We start from the raw sequence: 19,086 nt of genomic DNA, 5'->3' as shown, positions 1-19,086 counted from the left end.
GCTAGATTTCACCCCATCCCCCATGGTGTATATTTGGGCCATGCCCTTGTGCCTCTCGGGGCCCAACCCCCACGCAAGAGCTGATCTGAAGTGGTCCTTTAGTAGCCCCTCCGCAGTCTGGCCTTTGGCCGTGGAGCCTCTAGCTCGTCTCCCAGGAGCCCTGTCTTGCCCGTGCCTTGCCTGCTCCTGCTGCCCTTAGGCCTGAGGCTGCCCTGCTGTGCGTGTCCCAGTGCCTGTTGTGGGGCCTTGCAGCTGTCCTGGGACTGGGGCTCTGGCTTTGTGGGCTATGGTGGCTGTGGGCAGGTTGGGGGCTCAAGCTCTCAGTCCTCAGCTGCGGGGGGGGGGGGAGGCGTGAGTTGGGCGTAAGTGCCTTCGCATTGTTCCCGCCCTTCGGCAGAGCTGGGGCGGGGGCTGTACTAGGCCAGGCCTGGGGAGATAAGGCAGAGAGCAGGAAGGCAGCAGCCAGAGAAGTGCTGAGACGTGGTGCCTGCCTCTGCCTCCCTTTCCTGGGACGGGCGTGGAGCACCCAGGAAGCTGCCCTCTGTCACCCCAGAGGGTTTGCATGGATGGGGGCTGGGTGCAAGGTTGCAGTTTGTGAAGAGGGTTTCCCTGATAGGCATCTGCACTTGCCTGCCCGGTGGCAGGTATCAGGGCAGGCATGCGCTGGGTGGCTTTCCCGGGCCAGACCGTGCAGCCGGAAGCTGGGCGCGTGGGCAGTGGGCGGCTCAGGGACGCTGTGTCACGGGGCAGGCATCCCTGCCACACCCGGTTAGGCCTGTTATTCGGGCTGGGGATGTTCCTGGCCAGGGCTGGAGCACGTGCAGAGAGGGAGGGGGAGAGCCTGACCCTGCCCTTTCCTGCCCTGCAGAGTGGCTGTGGGACTCTCCAGGTGCCCCAGGGGGGCAGTCTGCTCGGGGGGGCACTGAGCTGCAGTGTCCACAGCTGGCTCGTGGCTGTGGCTGGGGTCCTCCCTGCCCTGCTCCTGGAGGGGAGCTGGGTTGCTTGGTGTGGTGGGTGCGGGGTTGTCCTGACTGACGCTCTCCCTCTGCCTCCAGCTGGTGCCTACTACCCAGCCCAGGGGGTGCAGCAGTTCCCCCCGGGCGTCCCCACGGCCCAGGTCATGATGAACCAGCAGCCGCCCATCCCGCCCAAGCGAGAGCGCAAGACGGTAAGAGCTGCGGCCAGGGGGGCTGCAGGGTGGAGCCCAGGTGCTTTTTGCCCCACGCTGAGCCCCAGAGGAAGACAAGGCAGGGGCAGGCTAGGACGAGTGGCTGGAGCCCTGGCTCTGTAGACACAGGCAGCCAGCTGCTTAGTCAGGCCATAAGTGTGTTGTCTGTCTGTCTGTCTGTCTGTCCCTGCCCCTCACCCTGGCAGCGGGTGGAGGTTGTGCCCAGGTTTGGCATGAGGCAGTATCCTGGGGCTGTTTGGGGTTGGGGCGTGGGCTTGGGCCGGCAGAGGCTGAGGCTGGGGCGGGTGCTGCGGGCCCAGCCTGCCACGCTCCTTGGCCCGGGCTGTGCTGAGTCACGGCGGCTGGGGGCGGGGGTGGGTGCTGCAGTCACCAGCCGGTGCCTGCCTGCCTGCCTGCCGGAGCTGCAGCCCTGCCGGCTCCGGGCCCTGCACACAGACCTATTTATAGCGTGTGGAGACGCTGCAGCTTGGCTCCGCCAGGCTCCTCCCCGGGGGGCGTTTTCTTCCTCTTGGCTCACGTGGTGGGGAAGGGGGGACCTTGGTGTCAGCCCCCCTTCCTGTGTTACTTGGGTTCCTTTGGCCCCGGGGGGCAGGGTGTTATAGAGTCATAAAGAAGTGGGGCTGGAAGGGATCTCCAGAGGTCACATCTAGTCCAACCTCTGCCTGAGGCAGGGTCAGCCCCATCCAAACCATCCCGCACAGCCATCATCTAAGCCCTGCATGAGATGGCACAGACTTAGTGCCCACACCTGCCACAGGCTGAAGTTTCCATGCTGATCGGGATTCACTCTGAATCAGCCCTTGTGAAATGGGGATGCGCCTGCCATGGCCCCTCCGTCACACGTACAACTCTCAGTCACCTTTGCTGCAGCGGGGCTGGCATGCAACTGGGTGCTCAGGCCCCTCTGGGTGCCTCCTGCAGTGGCTGGCAGACCCCATCTGCCCGTGGTTCTAGGCTGGGGCTCTGCCTTGGCTAGCAGGGCCACACTTGGCCATTTGCAGGAAGTCGCAGTGGCCTTGGGGACTTTGCAGCCTGCCTGGAGGTGTCTGTTTCTGGCCTGTCTTGAGGAGTATAGTGCAGGCAGCTCAGTGTGCCAGGGGTCAGGGCCTGCATGCTGTATGCAGCCAGCCCTGGGCAGGCTGCAGCCTTGCATGGGTTCCCAAGTGAGCAGCAGATGAGGGCCCCTGGGGGTGCCTCTATGGGCTCTCAGACTAGGCAGCTGTGCAGTGGCTCGGGTGACTGAGCCTGAGCCGGGGCGTGCTGGGGAGCACAGTCGTTCATGTGTGTACACATGTGCACCCCCCCCCCCAAAAGGTTGGGGGGTCTCTGCCTTTGTCAGAGTGCAGTCGTGGAGGCTGCCTTGTCTTGCTGCCAGGGCAGGTGGGTTCCCCTTCCCCGGGCTGGCCCCCATTTCTGTGGGGTGGGCAGGGGGTGCGTGTGCAGAGTGTTGGGGAGGAGGGACACATGCTGGTCCTTGCTCCTGCAACAGCCTGGTCTTGGGAGGTGGGTGCTCAGGCCTGGGGGGCCCCGGGGCCTGGTGTGAGGCCCCCGGCCAATGGAACGCCCTGTTCCTGGGCATTGTGACACCCCCTGCTCTGTGCGGTCAGAGTGCCCCGGCTGTACCACTTGCTTGGGGTGGGAGGGGGTGCACAGGGGAATGGGGCTGCAGGCTGTGCCCAGAGCCCCTCCGTGCGCTGCTGGCAAGGCCTCCCCAGTCCCTGCCTTCCCCCTTCTGGGCTGCGCCGGGTCAGGAGAACGGCTTCCTGCAGCAGCCGGCTCTGTGGGAGGGGAGAGCCGGGAATGTGCTGAGCGGGAGGGAAATGGCAGCCCGCAGCCCAGCCGCTGGCCCCTGGCCATGGGCAGCACGTGGAGCGGTGAGTGCTGCCTCCACATGGCTGCAGCCGCCACTTCCTCCTGCAGGTCCCAGCCCTCCCCACCCGTGTAGGGGCTGTCCAGGCTGGTTCGAGCACAGACTCCCAGCTGCCAGGGGCTGGTAGCCATTTCCTGTCCCTTTCGGAAGGGGGCGGTGGGGAGCGCGCCCCTCCTGCGCCATACTTATGGCTGCTTTGCTTTCTCCCAGATCCGAATACGAGATCCTAACCAAGGCGGCAAAGACATCACTGAGGAGATCATGTCTGGAGCCCGGACATCTTCCACCCCCACTCCCCCACAGGTAAGGAGCTGCCCTTCCCCCCCCATGAGGGCTCTCTTCCACTGGGCTGCAGCTGTATTTCAGGGGCGAGCCCCACCTTTGGTTTCAGCAGGTTGGTGTTGGTGAGATGGTCTCTGAGCTGCCGCCCCCCCTTCTCTCCCTGGGAGTGGCGGGTGGTGGATGGCTGAGTGGTGGTTGGGGAAGTAGGGGACAGGAAAAAAAGCTGCTTATTAACCCATTGTGTGCCTCTGCTCCCCAGACTGGAGGTGGTTTGGAGCCACAGGCCAATGGAGAGACTTCCCATATCGCAGTTATTGTCCGGCCAGGTGGGTGCACATGGGTGGGTGGGGATTGGGGTGGGGGGCAGCCCAGCAGTGTGCATGGGGAACGGGGGCTCTGGGGGGTGGGGGGCAGGGAGGGCCTTCCCTTGCTGCTGCCTGCTGTCAGTGCCTGTGCGTGAGTGGGAGCACTGGGGCTGGGGGTTGAGGTGGCTTCCCATCATGGAATCCGGGGTCCCTGCAGGCCCCATCCTGCCCTGGGGGTACAGACCCAGCCCCTGCAGCATTCCCCCTGTATTGCATCCAGACTAGGTTGGGGGCCTGAGCCGCAGGATTGCCCCTTTTCATCAGGCTGTCAGTCCCAGCCCCATGCTGTGCACAGCAGGGGCTTGGCCTGTACCCCTGCCTCTCTTGGTCTCTCTGTCCTTCTGGCCCTGGTATTTGCCCCTGCTGGAGCTGCCTGCCGTCTGCCCCCGCGTCCCCAAGCACCCTAGCCCCTGCCCTGTGGCTTTTCCGGCCCCTGCAGTGCCCTCTGATTCTTCATAGCCCAGGGCATCACGAGCTGTAAGGTGTGGTGGTTGCCCTCTTCTGTCCCCTGCTCAGAGTCCTGTCTGGCTGTGTCTACCCCCCTGTGCAGTTCACTGTCTCCTACAGCCCTGGCTGCACTTTCCTGAGCTGAGCCTGGCTGGTCAGGTGGGTGCCCCGTCACCTTGGGTTCTCCCTGTGTCACCATGCCCCTGTGCCAGATTGCTGCCCAGGCCAGCTAACTCTTCAGCGTACGCTGGGCTCTGAGTTCAGCTGGAGGATGTTGCCTGTGAAGTGGCCTCGGGAGATCCCGCTGCTGCCTCTGTCCAGCATTTGCCCACTTTGTTCTTTCTTTCTGTAGCTGGTACCAGTCAGGCCGGCCCTGCCCTGCCTGGGCTGTTGGTGCCTTGTCACATGCCCACCTGCACCCTGGCAGTGCCTGTTCCCAACTCTCAGCACCTCTCCAGGTTCCAGCAGCCCGCTGTGCTTCCCACACAGGCTGTCATTCCTCCACCTGCCCATGGCGCACGGTGTGTCAGCATGCTGCCTTGTTACCTCAGTAGAGTGGGCAGTGGCAGGGGCCTTGTCTCGCCTCTTGCTGTTTGTCCCTGCCTTGTCTGCTCTCCTGGCTTCTTGAGACATTGCTTCCTTGGCTCCATGCTCATGGCAGTGCATTGACCCCGTGGGGTGCCGAGGAGAGCCTCCAGGTCCCCAGGGTGCCTGCCCCCTTCCCTCCTGCTGACCTTTCCTTCCTGCCCTACAGATGACCGCCCCAAGCCCACCCTGGTGGTGAGCAAACCCCTCCCCTTGGAGCCCACCAAGTCGGCGTCGCCGTCACCCCCACCCCCCCTTATCCCCGAGGTGGAGTCCGTGCTGCTGGCTGCTGTCACCCTGGTGCCCGTGGAGGCCTCTGTGGATGTAGACACTAAAGTGGAGCTGGAAGCTGCTCCGGCAGATGTACACGAACCTTTTAGCACCATCACTACAGTGCCGGGGGCCCTGGAGCCGCCCATGGATACCACCGATGTGGACCTTGTGGCTGAAGAAGAGGAGGCCCCTGCTATTCCTGTTCTGGAGCCCCCAGTCCAGTCCATGCTGGTAGAACCGCTACCTGTGGTGGTTCCTGTGGCAGTGGCGGTGCCTGTGCCCATGCCCCTGCCCATGCCAGTGCCGGTGCCTCCCCCGGTGGTGGAGCTGCCCATCCAGCCTGCCACATCCCCCAGTCCCTCCCCGCCACCCCAGGAGGAGGTCATCTGTGAGGACCTCGCGGAGTCCAATGGAGTCCTGGAGGAGCCACGCGAGCCCACGCCAGAGCCGCCAGCCTGCCAGCCAGAGCCTGTCCTGGAGTCACCCATTGCCCAGCCTGAGGAGCTGGTGATGCCTAATGGGCTGGAAGTGTCGGGCAAGCCTGAGGCTGAGGAGCCAGAGGAGCCGCCTGAGTCAGATGTCAGCCCCATCTCGGAGCCTGAGGAGGCCAAGATAGAAGAGGAGCCTGCCAGCCCACCTGTGCCACCCTCGCCACCCTCACCACCTTCGCCGCCCCCTGAGGAGGAAGAGCCCGAGGAGGAGGAGGAGGCTGAGGAGCCAGCCGAGGAGCCTGTTGAGGTGCCTGAGCTGCCGCCCCCAGCACCCACGGAGCCACTTCAGAGCATGGAGGCAGCTGCATCAGGTATGAGGGAGGGTGTTCCCAGGGCAGGGGGGCACAGGGCCTGCCTTCACTCAGTGTTGGCTGCTGCCTTGGCCTGCAGGATGGTATCTGCCCTGGCACTACTACCCCACAGCCTGGGGAGGGCACCATGCCATGCCTCAGCAAGTGGGGGTGGAGTGTGGGGTCCTGCTGGGCTCTCACATCCCCTCTGCTCCTCCAGTGGCTGTGTCAGTACCAAAGAAGAAGCGGCGCATGAAGGAGCTGAACAAGAAGGAGGCTGTTGGCGACCTGCTGGATGCCTTCAAAGAGGTGGGTGCGTTAGCTTGGCCTGCATCTCCACCCTGCGTCCCATGATGATCTCTTGTTAGTGCCACCGTGTCTGGGCCACTGATGCTCCATGATGGAACTGAGGATCTGAGGAGGCAGGGAGCTGGGCCATGGAGGGTGTGGGGGGCACCCAGCACAGCTTGTAGCTGGGATGCATCTTCCAGGGGAAGGGGGGAGGGTCTGGAGTGCATGGGGGCTGCAGTGTTGGGAGGCTCCTGACAGGTGGGCTCATCTCCAGTCCCAGATCATTGACAGCGCCTCGGAGGCAGAGAACAAGCCCCCTGCCTTGGCTCCTGCCACAGAACCTGAGGAGCCTGTGCCAGCCCGGCCCCAGGAGGAGGCCGAGGAGACGTGGGAGGAGAAGGAGGACAAGGTGGATCCTGAGAAAGGCAAGTCCACGGACCAGAAGTACGGCTACAAGGAAGGTGAGGCCTCAGGAGGAGCTTCCCGGCCTCTGCTGGGGACTCTGGGTGCTGCGGTTGGGGCAGGGCTGTGCTGGGTGCAGGTGGGCATCCCACCGGGCATCGTGGGTTTTGACTCCACTTGAGTCTTTGCATTGTGGGCTTTCTGGCTTGCAGATGCTTGAGATCTCACCATGGCTGCCCTGGCCTGACCTCTCTTGCCTGGTGGGCAGGAACTTGAGCAGCTTTGCTGTCTAGGTGGTGGGTGCCAGCATGCCCTGCAGCACAGGCCTTTGGGAAGTTCTCCCCTGTCAGGCTGCCCTGGGCCTGCCCCCACTGATGGGCAGAGCCTGGCACAGGTCCCTTTTCTTCTGGTGCCACACTGTGGGGCAGACACTGCCCAGTGCCTGTGGCGCCGAGGCCTCCCCTTCCCCCTCCCTCCAGGGGGTCTTGTGTTTCTCCCCTGGCAGGGCTGGTGGCCGACAGAGAAAAGGTTGCTGAGGGCCTTCTTTTCTGTTCCTCAGAGCAATGGAAGCCCCTGAACCCCGAGGAGAAGAAGCGCTATGACCGGGAGTTCCTGCTGGGCTTCCAGTTCATCTTTGCCAGCATGCAGAAACCTGAGGGGCTGCCTCAAATCAGCGATGTGGTGCTAGACAAGGTCAGTGTCACTGTCCCCCATCCCCTCCCGTAGTGGGGCATGGAGCTGGGCATCTTCTCGCAGCTTCCCATGGGCTCTGCTGTGAGCCATTGGGGTGGACGTGGGAGTGGGCAATGACCTCGGGTGGAGTCCCCTTGTGCTGGTAGGGGCAGGGCTGTAGGGTCAGTGGGCAGTAGCTTCTGCCCTGTGGGGGAGCCTCTGCACCTTGTACCTGCCTGTGTTACTCATCCCATTCTCTGAGGTGGGCTGCTCCTGGCTGTGGGGCACTCTCAAATCCCTTCAGCAGGGCTCCTTCCCTCTAGGGGGTAGGTGCTAGGGATGGTGGGGGGTGGTGTCCCTGCCTCCAGGGGACTCACTGGTTTCTTTCCTTCCCACCTTGCAGGCCAACAAGACGCCACTACGCGCGCTGGACCCCATCCGCCTGAGCAACATGAACTGCGGCCCTGACTTCACCCCCTCTTTTGCCAACCTGGGCCGGCCCACCATGGGCAGCCGCGGCGGGCCAGTGAGTACCACACAGGTTGTGCAGAGGTGGGAGTCTTGGTAGTCTTACATAGTTTAGATTATGGTTGTATGGAAGATCAGTGCCCGTGGGCAGTTCTAGGATGTTGAAAAGGTGGGTGCACAGGGTATGGGGCATCCTCCCACTTTTTTTTTTTCCAATTAAAGAGAAATTAGAAATTTTACTGAAAAACCAGGGGCGTAGCACTAGAGTGTTGTTTGAGGTCAAAGCAAAGTCAAATACAACCATATTTGAATGCACGCTGATTTGCTAGATAACATTTCAGTTAAAAAAAGGAAACAAAACTAGATGAAAACAGTTTGGGTTGATTTTGTTAGGCTTGTACCCATTATACTTAAGCATACATCTCCTATTTTGCTTCATAAAACAAAATCTAGTCTTCTCAATCATTTTGACGGCCTATCCGTCACTTGACTATTGTTTCCAACGTGAGTTAACATTCACTGGAGTTCAGCTCGAACTGAAAACAGTCTATACGGCTCTGAAATAGAAGAGAGAGATTACCAAGGCTAACAGAGAGCAGAATTACGGAGGAAAGATACTGATGTTCCGTTAATCGAGCTAGTCGTTAAAAAAGGGAAAGAGTTGTTAGCACCCAGAGGGTGCAGCTCAAAGTGCCCACACCCCTGTGCAGTGTAGAGAGATTAGCAGGTAGATGTCAATGGAGCCTTCATCACTGCCTGAATAGAAATGCCCCAGCTCCTCTCCGGCAGTTGGGTAGAGCAGGAGTCAAAGGGGGTGCAATTGTACCCTCCTGGATTTGCCCCTGCTTGTGCCCCACACCGCTCCAGTCAGCATCTTGCATGCATGATGATCTCCTGTTAGTGCCATCGTGTCTGGGCCACTGATGCTCCGTGATGGAACTGAGGATCTGAGCAGGCGGGTGCCCAGGGGCCCTGAGGCTGAATGGTGCTGGGGCCGGTTGGGAGCACTGGGACTCTAGGCTGGGGTGGGGTGAGGCCTCCGGTGAAGAGCATGGGGGTAGTGGCGGGCAGGCACTGACCCTTCTCCCCCCTGATCGCTCATTCCCAGCCTGCAGGGTTGGGCCCCCGGCGTTCCCAGCAGAGCCAGCGGAAGGAGCCGCGCAAGATCATTGCCACTGTGTCCCTCAATGAGGATATCAAGCTCAACAAGGCCGAGAAGGCCTGGAAGCCCAGCAGCAAGCGTGCCTCTGAGGAAGAGGACCCTGAGAACATCAAGACACAGGTGGGCAGGGCAGGGTGTGGGGGTTGTGACATGGCTGTCCCAAGCTGGCTCCTGGGGGCTCTGCGGAGCTGCCTCAGGGCAGCGGGTGGTGGCTGGGGCTTGGGCTGGTTCTGACAGTGTTCCCTTCCTTCTTCCAGGACCTGTTTCGTCGTGTGCGCAGCATCCTGAACAAGCTGACGCCGCAGATGTTCCAGCAGCTGATGAAGCAGGTGATGGAGCTATCCATCAACACGGAGGAGAGGCTCAAGGGCGTCATCGACCTCATCTTTGAGAAGGCCATCTCGGAGCCCAACTTCTCTGTCGCCTACGCCAACATGTGCCGCTGCCTCATGGGGGTAAGTGCAGCCAGGGCCACCGTACCCCTTAGCTCCCCGCTGTGTGGGTCAGGGACCATGCCGGGGGGGTGGGGTGGGGTGGGGAGGGAGGGAAGCAGCCAGGGGGCAATGCAAGGGAGAAGATGTGGCTGGGGCTGGAACCCATGAGTCGTGCCTTCCAGCCTGGGGGTGGGAGCTGGGTTGCCCAGCTCCTCCCTGTGCTGGCCTTGGGGGCCTGCCCTTGAGGCTTGCCCCAGTCCTCACTGCAAGCCTGTGGCCCTCCCTGCAGCTCAAAGTGCCCACAACCGACAAACCGGCGGTGACCGTAAACTTCCGCAAGCTGCTGCTCAACCGGTGCCAGAAGGAGTTTGAGAAGGACAAGGATGATGATGAGATCTTCGAGAAGAAGCAGAAGGAGATGGATGAAACCGTCGCTGTAAGTGGGGTAGGAGGGGGTGGCCCACAGTCGGTACCTGGCAGGCCTTGGCTCCCTCTAAGGCTCTTCTCTGCTTCCTTCCCGGCAGCCAGAGGAGAAGACCCGCCTGAAGGATGAGCTAGAAGATGCACGGGACAAGGCACGGCGGCGCTCTCTAGGCAATATCAAGTTCATTGGGGAGCTGTTCAAGCTGAAGATGTTGACGGAGGCCATCATGCACGATTGTGTGGTGAAGCTGCTCAAAAACCACGATGAAGAGTCACTGGAGTGCCTCTGTCGCCTCCTCACCACCATTGGCAAGGACCTCGACTTTGAGAAGGCCAAGGTACCCCCACTCATGTACCCTCATGGAGCAGGCCAGTCACAGCTCCTGCTTGCTTCGGGTCTCTAAGCTGCTCATTCCCATATGCTGCCCCATGACTCGGAGCTGGCTTCACACTGGACCCAGACCCCCTGGGGCAAGGGGAGGCCCCTGGGGTGGACTGTGCTGTGGGGGAAGCAGAGGCCAGTGGGGGATACAGCCCTCAGGGATGAAGGGTTTGGCTCCTGGCATCCACGGGGCATTGTTTGCCATACCTGAGCTGTGGCCTGTGGATGGGGCGTGGCGCAGTCAGGCATATACCTAGTTTCCTCTTCTCCCCTCTCCCTTGCAGCCCCGCATGGATCAGTACTTCAACCAGATGGACAAGATCATTAAGGAGAAGAAGACGTCTTCTCGCATCCGCTTCATGCTGCAGGACGTCATTGACCTACGGCGGGTAAGGTGCCAGCCTTGCCAGGCCTGGGCAGGGGTGCTGTGGCCCGGTGGATGAGGTGCCTGATCCTCCTGGGCCTGGGCAGCACCCCCTTTTGCTCTTGGTTCCCAGCCTGCACCTGTGGGGCCCTCTCTGGTACTGTGACCGGCCCCCAAGGCACCGTGCTAGCCAGTGGCCTTGGCTAGCGTGGCCACGCAGAGGGCTGACAGTATCTAGGCGGTTGCTTAATGCAGGGAGAATCTTTGGCTGAGGCTCTCTGTGCCAAAGGCTGCTACAAACCCAGGGGCAAGCCCTGGCAGGGAAGGATGCTAGCCAGCACCCAGTGCCCTGAGCTGGGGAGGCCGGGCAAACTCCTCAGCCTGGTGCCTGCCCATGGTGGCTGAACTCCCCTCTTCTGCCTTTGCAGAATAGTTGGGTGCCACGGAGGGGGGACCAAGGCCCCAAGACCATCGACCAGATCCACAAAGAGGCTGAGCTGGAGGAGCACCGGGAGCAAATCAAAGTGCAGCAGCTCATGTCAAAGCAGGACAAACGGAGAGGGCCCCCTGGCCCATCTTCTAGCAGTGAGTGACTGGCGGTGGCTGGGTGGGGGGCTGCTGCTCCAGGCTCTTCTCAGCACTTGGCACATCTTGGGGGTCTTTGGGTGCTGTGTGCAGGTAGGCCTGGGGCTTGCTGGAGGCATGCGGGCTCCCAGGAGCTACAAAGGGTGTGGGCCAAGGCCTGGGACTGATTGATGTGCCTGTCCATGCAGGTGGTCGTGGGAACTTAGTGGCAGACGACGGCTGGAACACTGTTCCCATCAGCAAAGGCAACCGGCCCATCGACACCAGCCGGCTGACCAAGATCACAAAGGTGAGAGGTTCTGCCAGGCCAAAGCTGCTTGGTCACATCTGCTGCTGTCTAGAACCATGGCTGGGAGAGGTGGGAACTTGCTTGCAAAATTTCGTTAGCTCGGGAGCCTAATGATGGCAGTCACCAGTATCTCTAGATGGCTGGACAGCAGCAATTTTGGTGGCATTGTCTAGCTTCCACATGGCCCAGGGTTGTAAGCAGGACTATGGGCTGTATTGGCTGGCTCGCCAGGGCAGGGTGTCCAAGTGCGAGGCCACGGCAGGGCGCCTAGGGGGCAGCTGCAGGATTGTGGCCCAGCAGGTCTCAGCTGTGTGGACTCCTGCCCACCAGTTCTGACTGGGCACAGAGCGGAGACCTGGTGCCTCATGGCTAGGAGTCTGGCTAGGTCATGAGTCCTGCATCAGGGGAAGTCCTAGTCTCTTCCCAGCTCCCAGGGTGGGAGCATGGAGTGGGGGGCATGTATCTGCCCCCTGGCTAGGGTGGTGGCTGTTATGTGCTGAAGCAAGCAGTGACTCCACTCTGCTCAGTACATCCCCCTTCTCTCCCTCTCTCTGCAGCCTGGCTCTATCGATTCCAACAACCAGCTCTTCGCGCCCGGTGGGCGGCTGAGCTGGGGCAAGGGCAGCAGTGGGGGCTCTGGGGCCAAGCCTGCTGACTCAGGTAGGGGGCTGTAGGCAGTGCTCTGGGGGCATGTGGGCCTGGAGGTCCAGGCCCCTCCTGCCGCTGGCTGTGGGCTGGGGTCCATGGCACCCCCCTCCCCTCCCCGCAGCTCTGACTCCTTCCCTCTGTGCCCAGGCTCTGATGCCAGCCGGTCGGGCACAAGCACCCTGAACCGCTTCTCAGCCCTGCAGCAGTCAACCCCAGCAGACAGCCTGGACTCGCGGCGTGTGGTGCAGAGGTGCGTGGTGTCACCCATGACTCCAGGCTTGGCTTGCCCCTGCCCCCGATCATGGGGTGGGAGTAAGGAAGGAGTGCAGGGGTAGGGGGCTTGCCAACCCCTCTCTGGCCCTGGGCTGGCCTTACAGACCTTTCTCCACCCCATGGAAGGAGGAGGGCACCTGGGTAGCTGGATTTCATGGCCGCCTGTCCCTGGCACGGACAGGGCAGAGTACCTTGGGGGCCAGCCTGGAGCTGGCACTGTCCCGCTGGCTGTTACCAGGCCCTGTATTCTCCCCCATTAAGTGTGGTGGTTGCTCCTGAGATGAGGGCTGGCAAGGCCAGTGACCCCAGTGGCTTGTGTGTGGGGGGTCTACAGCCTTGTGCAGGATGTGCCCCAGGGCAGAGCACTGCAGCCAGGGGCAGGGGCATGACATGGGGTCTGCTATGGCTCTCGATACCCCAGGAGAGAGCACTTGTGGCCTGGCTTTTGCCCATGGGAGGGAAGGAAGCAAGCTGGGGTGAGTGGGGGCACCTGTTACTGGCTCTGATATCCCCCTTGTCTCCTCCCTATAGAAGCAGCTCAAGCCGGGACCGGTCGGAGAAGGCTGGGGAGCGCAGCGACCGCCTAGACCGGGAGCGCAGTGACCGGGGTGATCGCCTGGACCGCGCCGACCGGGGTGACCGGGCCCGGCCTGCCCTCACCAAACGCAGCTACAGCAAGGAGACAGAGGACCGGAGCCGTGAACGGGATAAGACGGGCGCCATTGAGGCTGTGCGCAAGGTGGCTAGCATGACGGAGGAGCGGGACCGGAGCCGTGAGCCCTGTGAGTGCCCGGTGGGGGAGGCTGGGGGCAGGGCTGGGTCTGGCTGCCTCTTGGCTGGGGCTGCCCCTCTTGTGCCCCTGCTTTGCTCTGATCTCTGCTGTCCCCACAGTGAAGCGGGAGCCAGCACCCCCTGCCGCCCCCCTCAAGCCAGCTCTGTCAGAGGATGAGCTGGAGAAGAAGTCCAAGGCCATCATCGAGGAGTACCTGCACATCAATGACATGAAGGTGAGGGGCTGGGGCCAGGGCAGGGCTGCTGTGCCCAGGGCACTTGCCAGCTGGGCAGGGAGAGGGGAGGGATGCTTGGCCAGGGCAGGGGCTGCACTGATGGCTTGGGCCCTCTGAGGCTGGGAGCAGAGGTGGCGGGGGGATCTCTGCTCAGGTGCTGGCGTGTCAGGGTGGGGCACAGTGCCTGTGCTAGGTCGTGGGCTGGGCTGAGCATTGCCCTCTGCGCTTGCAGGAGGCGCTTCAGTGTGTGCAAGAGCTGGGCAGTCCCACACTGCTACATGTCTTCGTGCGCAACGGCATCGAGTCCACGCTGGAGCGGAGCACCATTGCCCGGGAGCACATGGGGCTGTTGCTCTACCAGATGGTCAAGGCTGGCTCTCTCACCAAGGAGCAGTACTACAATGGGTGAGTGCAGGGCTCCAGGGAGGGCAGGACAGGCTGCCTTGCTGTCCCCTGAGGCGGGCAGGTACCGGACTGCCCTGCCTGCCACCCATGGCCCCTACCCCCTTCTTGCCCCACAGACTACGGGAAATCCTGGAAGTTGCTGAGGACATGGAGATTGACATTCCCCACATCTGGCTCTACCTGGCTGAGCTGATCACGCCCATCCTGCGAGAGGGTGGCATCCCCATGGAAGAGCTCTTCAGGTGAGAGCCCTGCCACCCCGCTTTCCTGCCTGCTGGCCTATGCCTCCATGCCCGGAGAGCTAACCTGTCTTTGTGCCCGCAGGGAGATTGCCAAATCCCTGGTGCCCCTTGGGAAGGCACCCACCCTCCTGGTGGAGATCCTAGGCCTGCTCTGCAAGGGCATGGTGAGTGGTGCTCCTGCTCACAGGGCTGGGCTGGGGCCTGGGCACAACGCTTATTGGTATTGTTGTGTGCTCTGATCACTGGCTTTGCCCTGCCCTGGTGCCCCAGTGGAGATGTCCTGACCCTTTGACTTGGAGGTGTCACTCAGTGGAGCAGTGCAGCTCTGCTGCTGCAGTGGGGGAGGGAGGGGGGAACCTCTGCTCAGCCTGGAATCCATTGTGCCAGCACCCATGTAAGCCAGTGTCCTTGCCAGTGCCCAGTGCCACTCTGGCAGCCCTGTCTCTTGAGGTTATGCAGGAGTGGGCAGGCCTGTGCTGCCCAGTGTGGGCTGGTGTGGCTGTTGGCGGCGGGCTGTGTCCTCTGGCAGCCTTCCTTGCAGTCACTCACCCCTTGCACCTGTGTATCTACAGAGTCACAAGAAGGCTGGGGCCCTCTGGCGAGAGGGTGGCCTGAGCTGGAAGGAGTTCCTACCTGAGGATCAGGACGTCAACAAGTTCGTCACGGAGCAGGTGAGGTGGACTTGGGGCCTGCCCTAGAGGTGAATGGCATCCTGGTTGGCTCAGGACCAGCTGTTGCCTCATTTGTGTGAGCTCCTGCAACCAGAGGACCCAGCCTGGAGCTCCATGTCCCATGCTTCCCCCCGCCCTGACAGACACAGACAGAGTGGCCCTTGGGGCACAGCACCCCCCTTCACCATCCTCTCTTGCCCCCAGAAACTGGAGTACACAATGGAGGACAGCTCGGACACACCGAGCCGCAAGGAGCTGACCAGCGAGGAGCTGGGCAAGCAAGTGGACAGGCTGCTGGAGGAGAACTCGGACAACCAAAGAATATACGACTGGATCGAGGTGGGGCCCTTCTGGGAGAGGGCAGGTTGTAGGGCTGGCTGTTCCCTGAGTGGCCCTGCTGCAGTGTAGGGACAGGCAGCAAATCTGAGGGTGGTGCTTACTTTTGTGGCCTTTGCTGGCAGGGCAGAGCGTGGGGCCTGGGGGTAGGAGAGATCGGACAGGACCCCAGCGAGCTTGATCCCATGACGGCCCTGAACCAAATGCCAGAGAGGAGCTGACGTGGGACAGATCTCACTGGGCATGGCTTGTGCCTACGTTTCCCCTCTGTAGCATCTACTGTTGTTGGAGACAGGCCTACTTGTTGTGCGCTGGCGGTGGTGCATAGAATCATAGAAATAGAGAAGTGGGGCTGGGAGAGACCTCCAGAGCTCATCCTGCCCAAGGCAGGATCAGGCCTATCCAAACTAGGCCAAACATCCATAATCTAAACTCTTTGTAAAACTACCGTCAACCCTGACACAACATGAGACATCACAGCCAAACCTGCCACAGGTAAGGCTGGGGAACCACAGCAGCCAATGTCCTGCTGCTGTAAAAGGTTATTAATATACACTCAAGAAATCCCAGGTAGAGGCCCTGCTCCTGTTACAGAGGGTCTGTCCCAGTGATTCTCAACCAGGGGAATGCAGCACAATGGTAGCACCATTGGGGGAGCAAACGTCACTCATGCAATTAAACCTAGAGATTTCAACCAGGAATGCAGTGTTGAAACCACCCTGTCCTGCTGTGGGCTCTGAGGTCTTTGCAGACAGAATTGCTCTAACACTTTTCTGTAGTAAAAAAAAACAAGAGACAGCCATGAGCTCTGACACTTCTTGAGGAGGCCTCAAGTGTGAAGAGGTGGAGAACCGCTGGTCGGGGCTCCCCCTTGGTGGTTGGAAGGAAGGACCCCCCCCCCCACCCACCCACCCAATACAGCAACTAAGTTGATGGGACAGTCAGTGAACCAGTCTGGAGCGTGGGTTGTGGGGTAATGACCAAGAAGCCTAGGGAGGGTATCCCACAGGGAGTCCAGCTAGTGCCTGTTGCTCCTTGCACGTACGGGGCAAGAGACTAGGCAAGGGCCTCCCTGGAGCAGGGCAGGGGCAATTATGGGGCGACTCCTAGCTGTTTCGAGCCTTCACTGCTCTGGCTGGGGGGAGGGGAGGGGCTGGGGGCTCTCTTGATCTGTGGGGGCTTATCTGGCTGCATCTCTCCACCAGGCCAATCTGAACGAGCAGCAGGTCTCGTCCAATGTGTTTATCAGGGCCCTGATGACATCGGTGTGCCATTCAGCCATTGTCTGTGAGTTTGGCCAGAGATGGAGGTGGGGGGCAGGCCTCAACCCTGCCCTACTAGGGCAGCAGTGGGATGCAGGGGGGGCTCCTAGGAGGTGGCAGGACTAACCTGGGGGGGTGGGGTAGGGCCCCCCCAGGTCTGTATCTCAGGTGTTGCCCTTGTCTGCCTGCAGTCGAGAACCCCTACCGGGTGGACGTGACTGTGATCCACAGCCGGGCCAAGCTGTTGCAGAAGTACGTGACCGACGAGCAGAAGGAGCTGCAGGCCCTCTACGCCTTGCAGGCCCTGGTGGTGAAGCTGGACCAGCCTCCCAGTGAGTGGCCATGCAGCCTGGGTGCGGGGGTGGTGGGTGGAGGGCAACTTGGTTCCTGCACATGGGGAAGGAAGGGCCTCTTCCTCCCAAAGGGTGGCCAGGCCTCAGGATTTGGGAGGGTTTCTTTAGTTGGTTTGTACCCAGCCAGCACAGGCCCCTTGCACAGCTCGAGCCCCCTGCTGCATCCTGGCTCAGTTGGCGTGGGCCCCTTGATGCAGTTCAGGCCCCCAGTGGCTGGTGTGTGACCTCAGAGGATCCTAGAGAAGTGGGGCTGGAAGGGACGTCAGAGGTAGCCCCTTGCCTGTGGCAGGATTGGCCCTGTACAAACTGTCCCATATAAACCCGTGATCTAAACACTGTAAAACTACCGTCATCCCTGACAACACAAGACATCACACCCAAACCTGCTGCAGGAAGGCAGGGGTACCACAGCAGCCAATGTTCTGGGGCTGTACAAGGTTAATGTAGGCTTAAGAGATCCCAGATAGAGGCTACACCCCAACTACAGAGGAAGGCAGAAACCTCTCCCAGTTCATACTGGTCTGCCCAGGGAGTAAAATTCCTTCCTGACTCCGAATGCGGTGTTGGTCTAACCGAGTGGAGGGGAAAGACCCTCTAACTGGGGCCTTCCAGCCTTGGTCCTAGCAGGAGCATTGGCACACCTCAGTCACCACCCTTTAAAAACACCCCGGCATGTGGCAGAGAACAGGAGGGGGTGGAAGTCCCTCCCTGCCACATGCAGCGACCAGCAAAGAGTGGTGCGGGCCCCTGGGCAGGTCCCGGCCCAGCCAGCTCTTGGGTAGCCCCAGCCAGGCTGCCGTGGGGAAGGGCCCCTAACAAGTGGATGCCTGGCGAGAGCCCCTGACCCTGCTCCTTCCTTCCCCCCAACTCCGTCCCTGCAGACCTGCTGCGAATGTTCTTCGATGCCTTGTATGATGAGGACGTCATCAAGGAAGAGGCCTTCTACAAGTGGGAGTCGAGCAAGGACCCAGCCGAGCAGCAGGGCAAGGGTGTGGCGCTCAAGTCGGTGACGGCCTTCTTCACCTGGCTGCGGGAAGCTGAGGATGAGTCTGACAACAATTGAGGAGTGGGGCCGGGCTTGCCCCCCGCCAGCGCCGGCCCCGGGCGCCCGGACTCTACTGTGGCCTGGACTCTGGGGCGCGGGGGCTGCCCGCCTGCCCTGCAGACTGCTCCTCCTGCCCCCTTGGGCTAATCAATTGTCTTTTTTTTTTTTTTTTTTTTTTTTTTGTTCTTCCCAGTTTTTTTTTTTGGTTTTCTCCCTCATCTCCCTGCCCCTGAGGCCTATATTGGTTTGTGTCTGATGGAAATAAATGGATGCTGAAGGAGGCGGGCATCGCCGCGGGCTCCTTGGCCCCAGCCCCAGCTGGATCGCAGCGCGGGGTGCCAGGCCCCACACACTCACGTCTCCCTGGGGAGGGGGGGCAGGGAAAGGTTATTGCCATCCCTCCCCCTCCTCCCTTCCCCTCCCTCCTGACGTCTTGCAGAAATATAGAGAGATTATATATATATAAACTTATTGGATTTGGGGGCAGGACAGTGTTACACATGACGCCCCTGCCCCTCCCCCCGGATCACAGCCTGGGACAGCACCTCTGCCAGATGGGTTGGTTTGTTGGTTGGTTTTTTTTTTTGTTTTTTTTTTAAACGGGAAAATAAATCATTTCAAGCCCCTTTCTCCCTGCCGGGCTCCGTGGCCCCGCTCCAAGTCTCGTGGGGGTGGGGGGTGCCGGGGCCCTCCCTGCTGGGCTGGCCCCCCTGCCACCTACTTCAGGCTGGCTCAGCAACTGCTCCCATCTGCTTCTCCCACCCCTGCCCCCCCCCTCCAAAAATGTTTAATGCCACGACGGTGCGAGCTGGCGAGCGGAGCCTTTGGCTGGGTCCCCCTGTATTTATAGAGCGCGGGATGTTAACGAGCCGCACGTGTAATTATTAAACCAAGGATTCAATTACTCGTCACGTGATTTTGTAAATAGTTTTTTTGGGGTTTTTTTGGGTTTTTTTTCGGCTCCCCCCCCCTCCCCCTTCTTTCCGGAGTACAGACTGGCAGATGGAAAAGGCAGCTTTTCACCTCAACTGGAAATAAAAACCTTGCTAAATAACCCTCCTGTGTCCTGCTCTGAGGCCAGCCTGTGTCTGCCAGGGGAGGGCAGACAGCCCCCCAGGACACCCGTACTGGGCCTGGCTGGCAGGGCTGTGCAGTGTGGGACCGCCAACCGGACTGTGGAGTTGGGAGTTGACTCTGGCTGTGCCCCAGGGTCATGGGCAGAAGTTTCTCATTTTGGGCCTGGACCTGTGATGCTGGCATCCCCGAGAAGAGCGGATGGCTGCCGGGCCGGGTCGGCTGGAAGGGGGCTCTGCAGAAGCACAAAGCCCAGCTGTGAGCGAGAGTGGACTGCCAGAGAGTCCCCGTGGGCCGTGAGTGTGCTGGTATGCCTGTACCCAGCTCGGAGGGGTCTGTTGCAGGGGGATCTTGGGCTTGAGGCAGCAAGCGAGTCAGAGGACGGAGGTGGCTGGGCCTGGCATTGGGGCCGGGGCTGAGTGCCTGGGGCGGAGGGAAGGAAGGCGCAGGGTTGGGAGCCCTAGGAGTCTGGGGGCCCTTCCCTTCCTAGGGGCCATGCAGCGGGC

At 61.1% G+C, this 19,086-nt stretch overlaps 1 protein-coding gene and 2 non-coding genes across 8 annotated transcripts in view; all 3 read left to right on the top strand.

Moving 5' to 3' along the window:
• The window catches only part of EIF4G1 (eukaryotic translation initiation factor 4 gamma 1), a 28,210-nt gene extending 9,793 nt beyond the window's left edge, over positions 1-18,417 (top strand). For 5 of the 6 annotated variants that reach the window (XM_059731207.1, XM_059731205.1, XM_059731202.1 and 2 more), the window contains 27 exons: positions 1,056-1,168; positions 3,270-3,362; positions 3,601-3,667; positions 4,908-5,813; positions 6,013-6,101; positions 6,358-6,544; positions 7,045-7,178; positions 7,561-7,683; positions 8,734-8,907; positions 9,045-9,242; positions 9,511-9,657; positions 9,746-9,982; positions 10,311-10,415; positions 10,819-10,975; positions 11,164-11,264; positions 11,822-11,924; positions 12,060-12,162; positions 12,717-12,967; positions 13,077-13,192; positions 13,425-13,597; positions 13,714-13,839; positions 13,922-14,003; positions 14,412-14,510; positions 14,715-14,849; positions 16,052-16,133; positions 16,300-16,440; positions 17,343-18,417. In XM_059731207.1, coding sequence (XP_059587190.1) covers positions 1,056-1,168; positions 3,270-3,362; positions 3,601-3,667; positions 4,908-5,813; positions 6,013-6,101; positions 6,358-6,544; positions 7,045-7,178; positions 7,561-7,683; positions 8,734-8,907; positions 9,045-9,242; positions 9,511-9,657; positions 9,746-9,982; positions 10,311-10,415; positions 10,819-10,975; positions 11,164-11,264; positions 11,822-11,924; positions 12,060-12,162; positions 12,717-12,967; positions 13,077-13,192; positions 13,425-13,597; positions 13,714-13,839; positions 13,922-14,003; positions 14,412-14,510; positions 14,715-14,849; positions 16,052-16,133; positions 16,300-16,440; positions 17,343-17,524 — 4,424 coding nt within the window. In that variant the 3' untranslated portion in view covers positions 17,525-18,417. The remainder of the gene's footprint in view (positions 1-1,055; positions 1,169-3,269; positions 3,363-3,600; positions 3,668-4,907; positions 5,814-6,012; positions 6,102-6,357; positions 6,545-7,044; positions 7,179-7,560; positions 7,684-8,733; positions 8,908-9,044; positions 9,243-9,510; positions 9,658-9,745; positions 9,983-10,310; positions 10,416-10,818; positions 10,976-11,163; positions 11,265-11,821; positions 11,925-12,059; positions 12,163-12,716; positions 12,968-13,076; positions 13,193-13,424; positions 13,598-13,713; positions 13,840-13,921; positions 14,004-14,411; positions 14,511-14,714; positions 14,850-16,051; positions 16,134-16,299; positions 16,441-17,342) is intronic. The other variant, XM_059731206.1, reaches the window with a different exon arrangement.
• LOC132251951 (small nucleolar RNA SNORD66) lies at positions 6,138-6,214 on the top strand. The gene has a single exon (XR_009463696.1). It is a non-coding gene; the product is annotated as a small nucleolar RNA SNORD66 (small nucleolar RNA).
• Positions 8,505-8,580, top strand: LOC132251952 (small nucleolar RNA SNORD66). The gene has a single exon (XR_009463697.1). It is a non-coding gene; the product is annotated as a small nucleolar RNA SNORD66 (small nucleolar RNA).
• Positions 18,418-19,086: the final 669 nt, after the last annotated feature.

The sequence above is a fragment of the Alligator mississippiensis genome, chromosome 7 (assembly GCF_030867095.1).
Source record: "Alligator mississippiensis isolate rAllMis1 chromosome 7, rAllMis1, whole genome shotgun sequence".
NCBI lineage: Eukaryota > Metazoa > Chordata > Crocodylia > Alligatoridae > Alligator > Alligator mississippiensis.
This window is presented reverse-complemented; position numbering and strand designations above follow the sequence as displayed.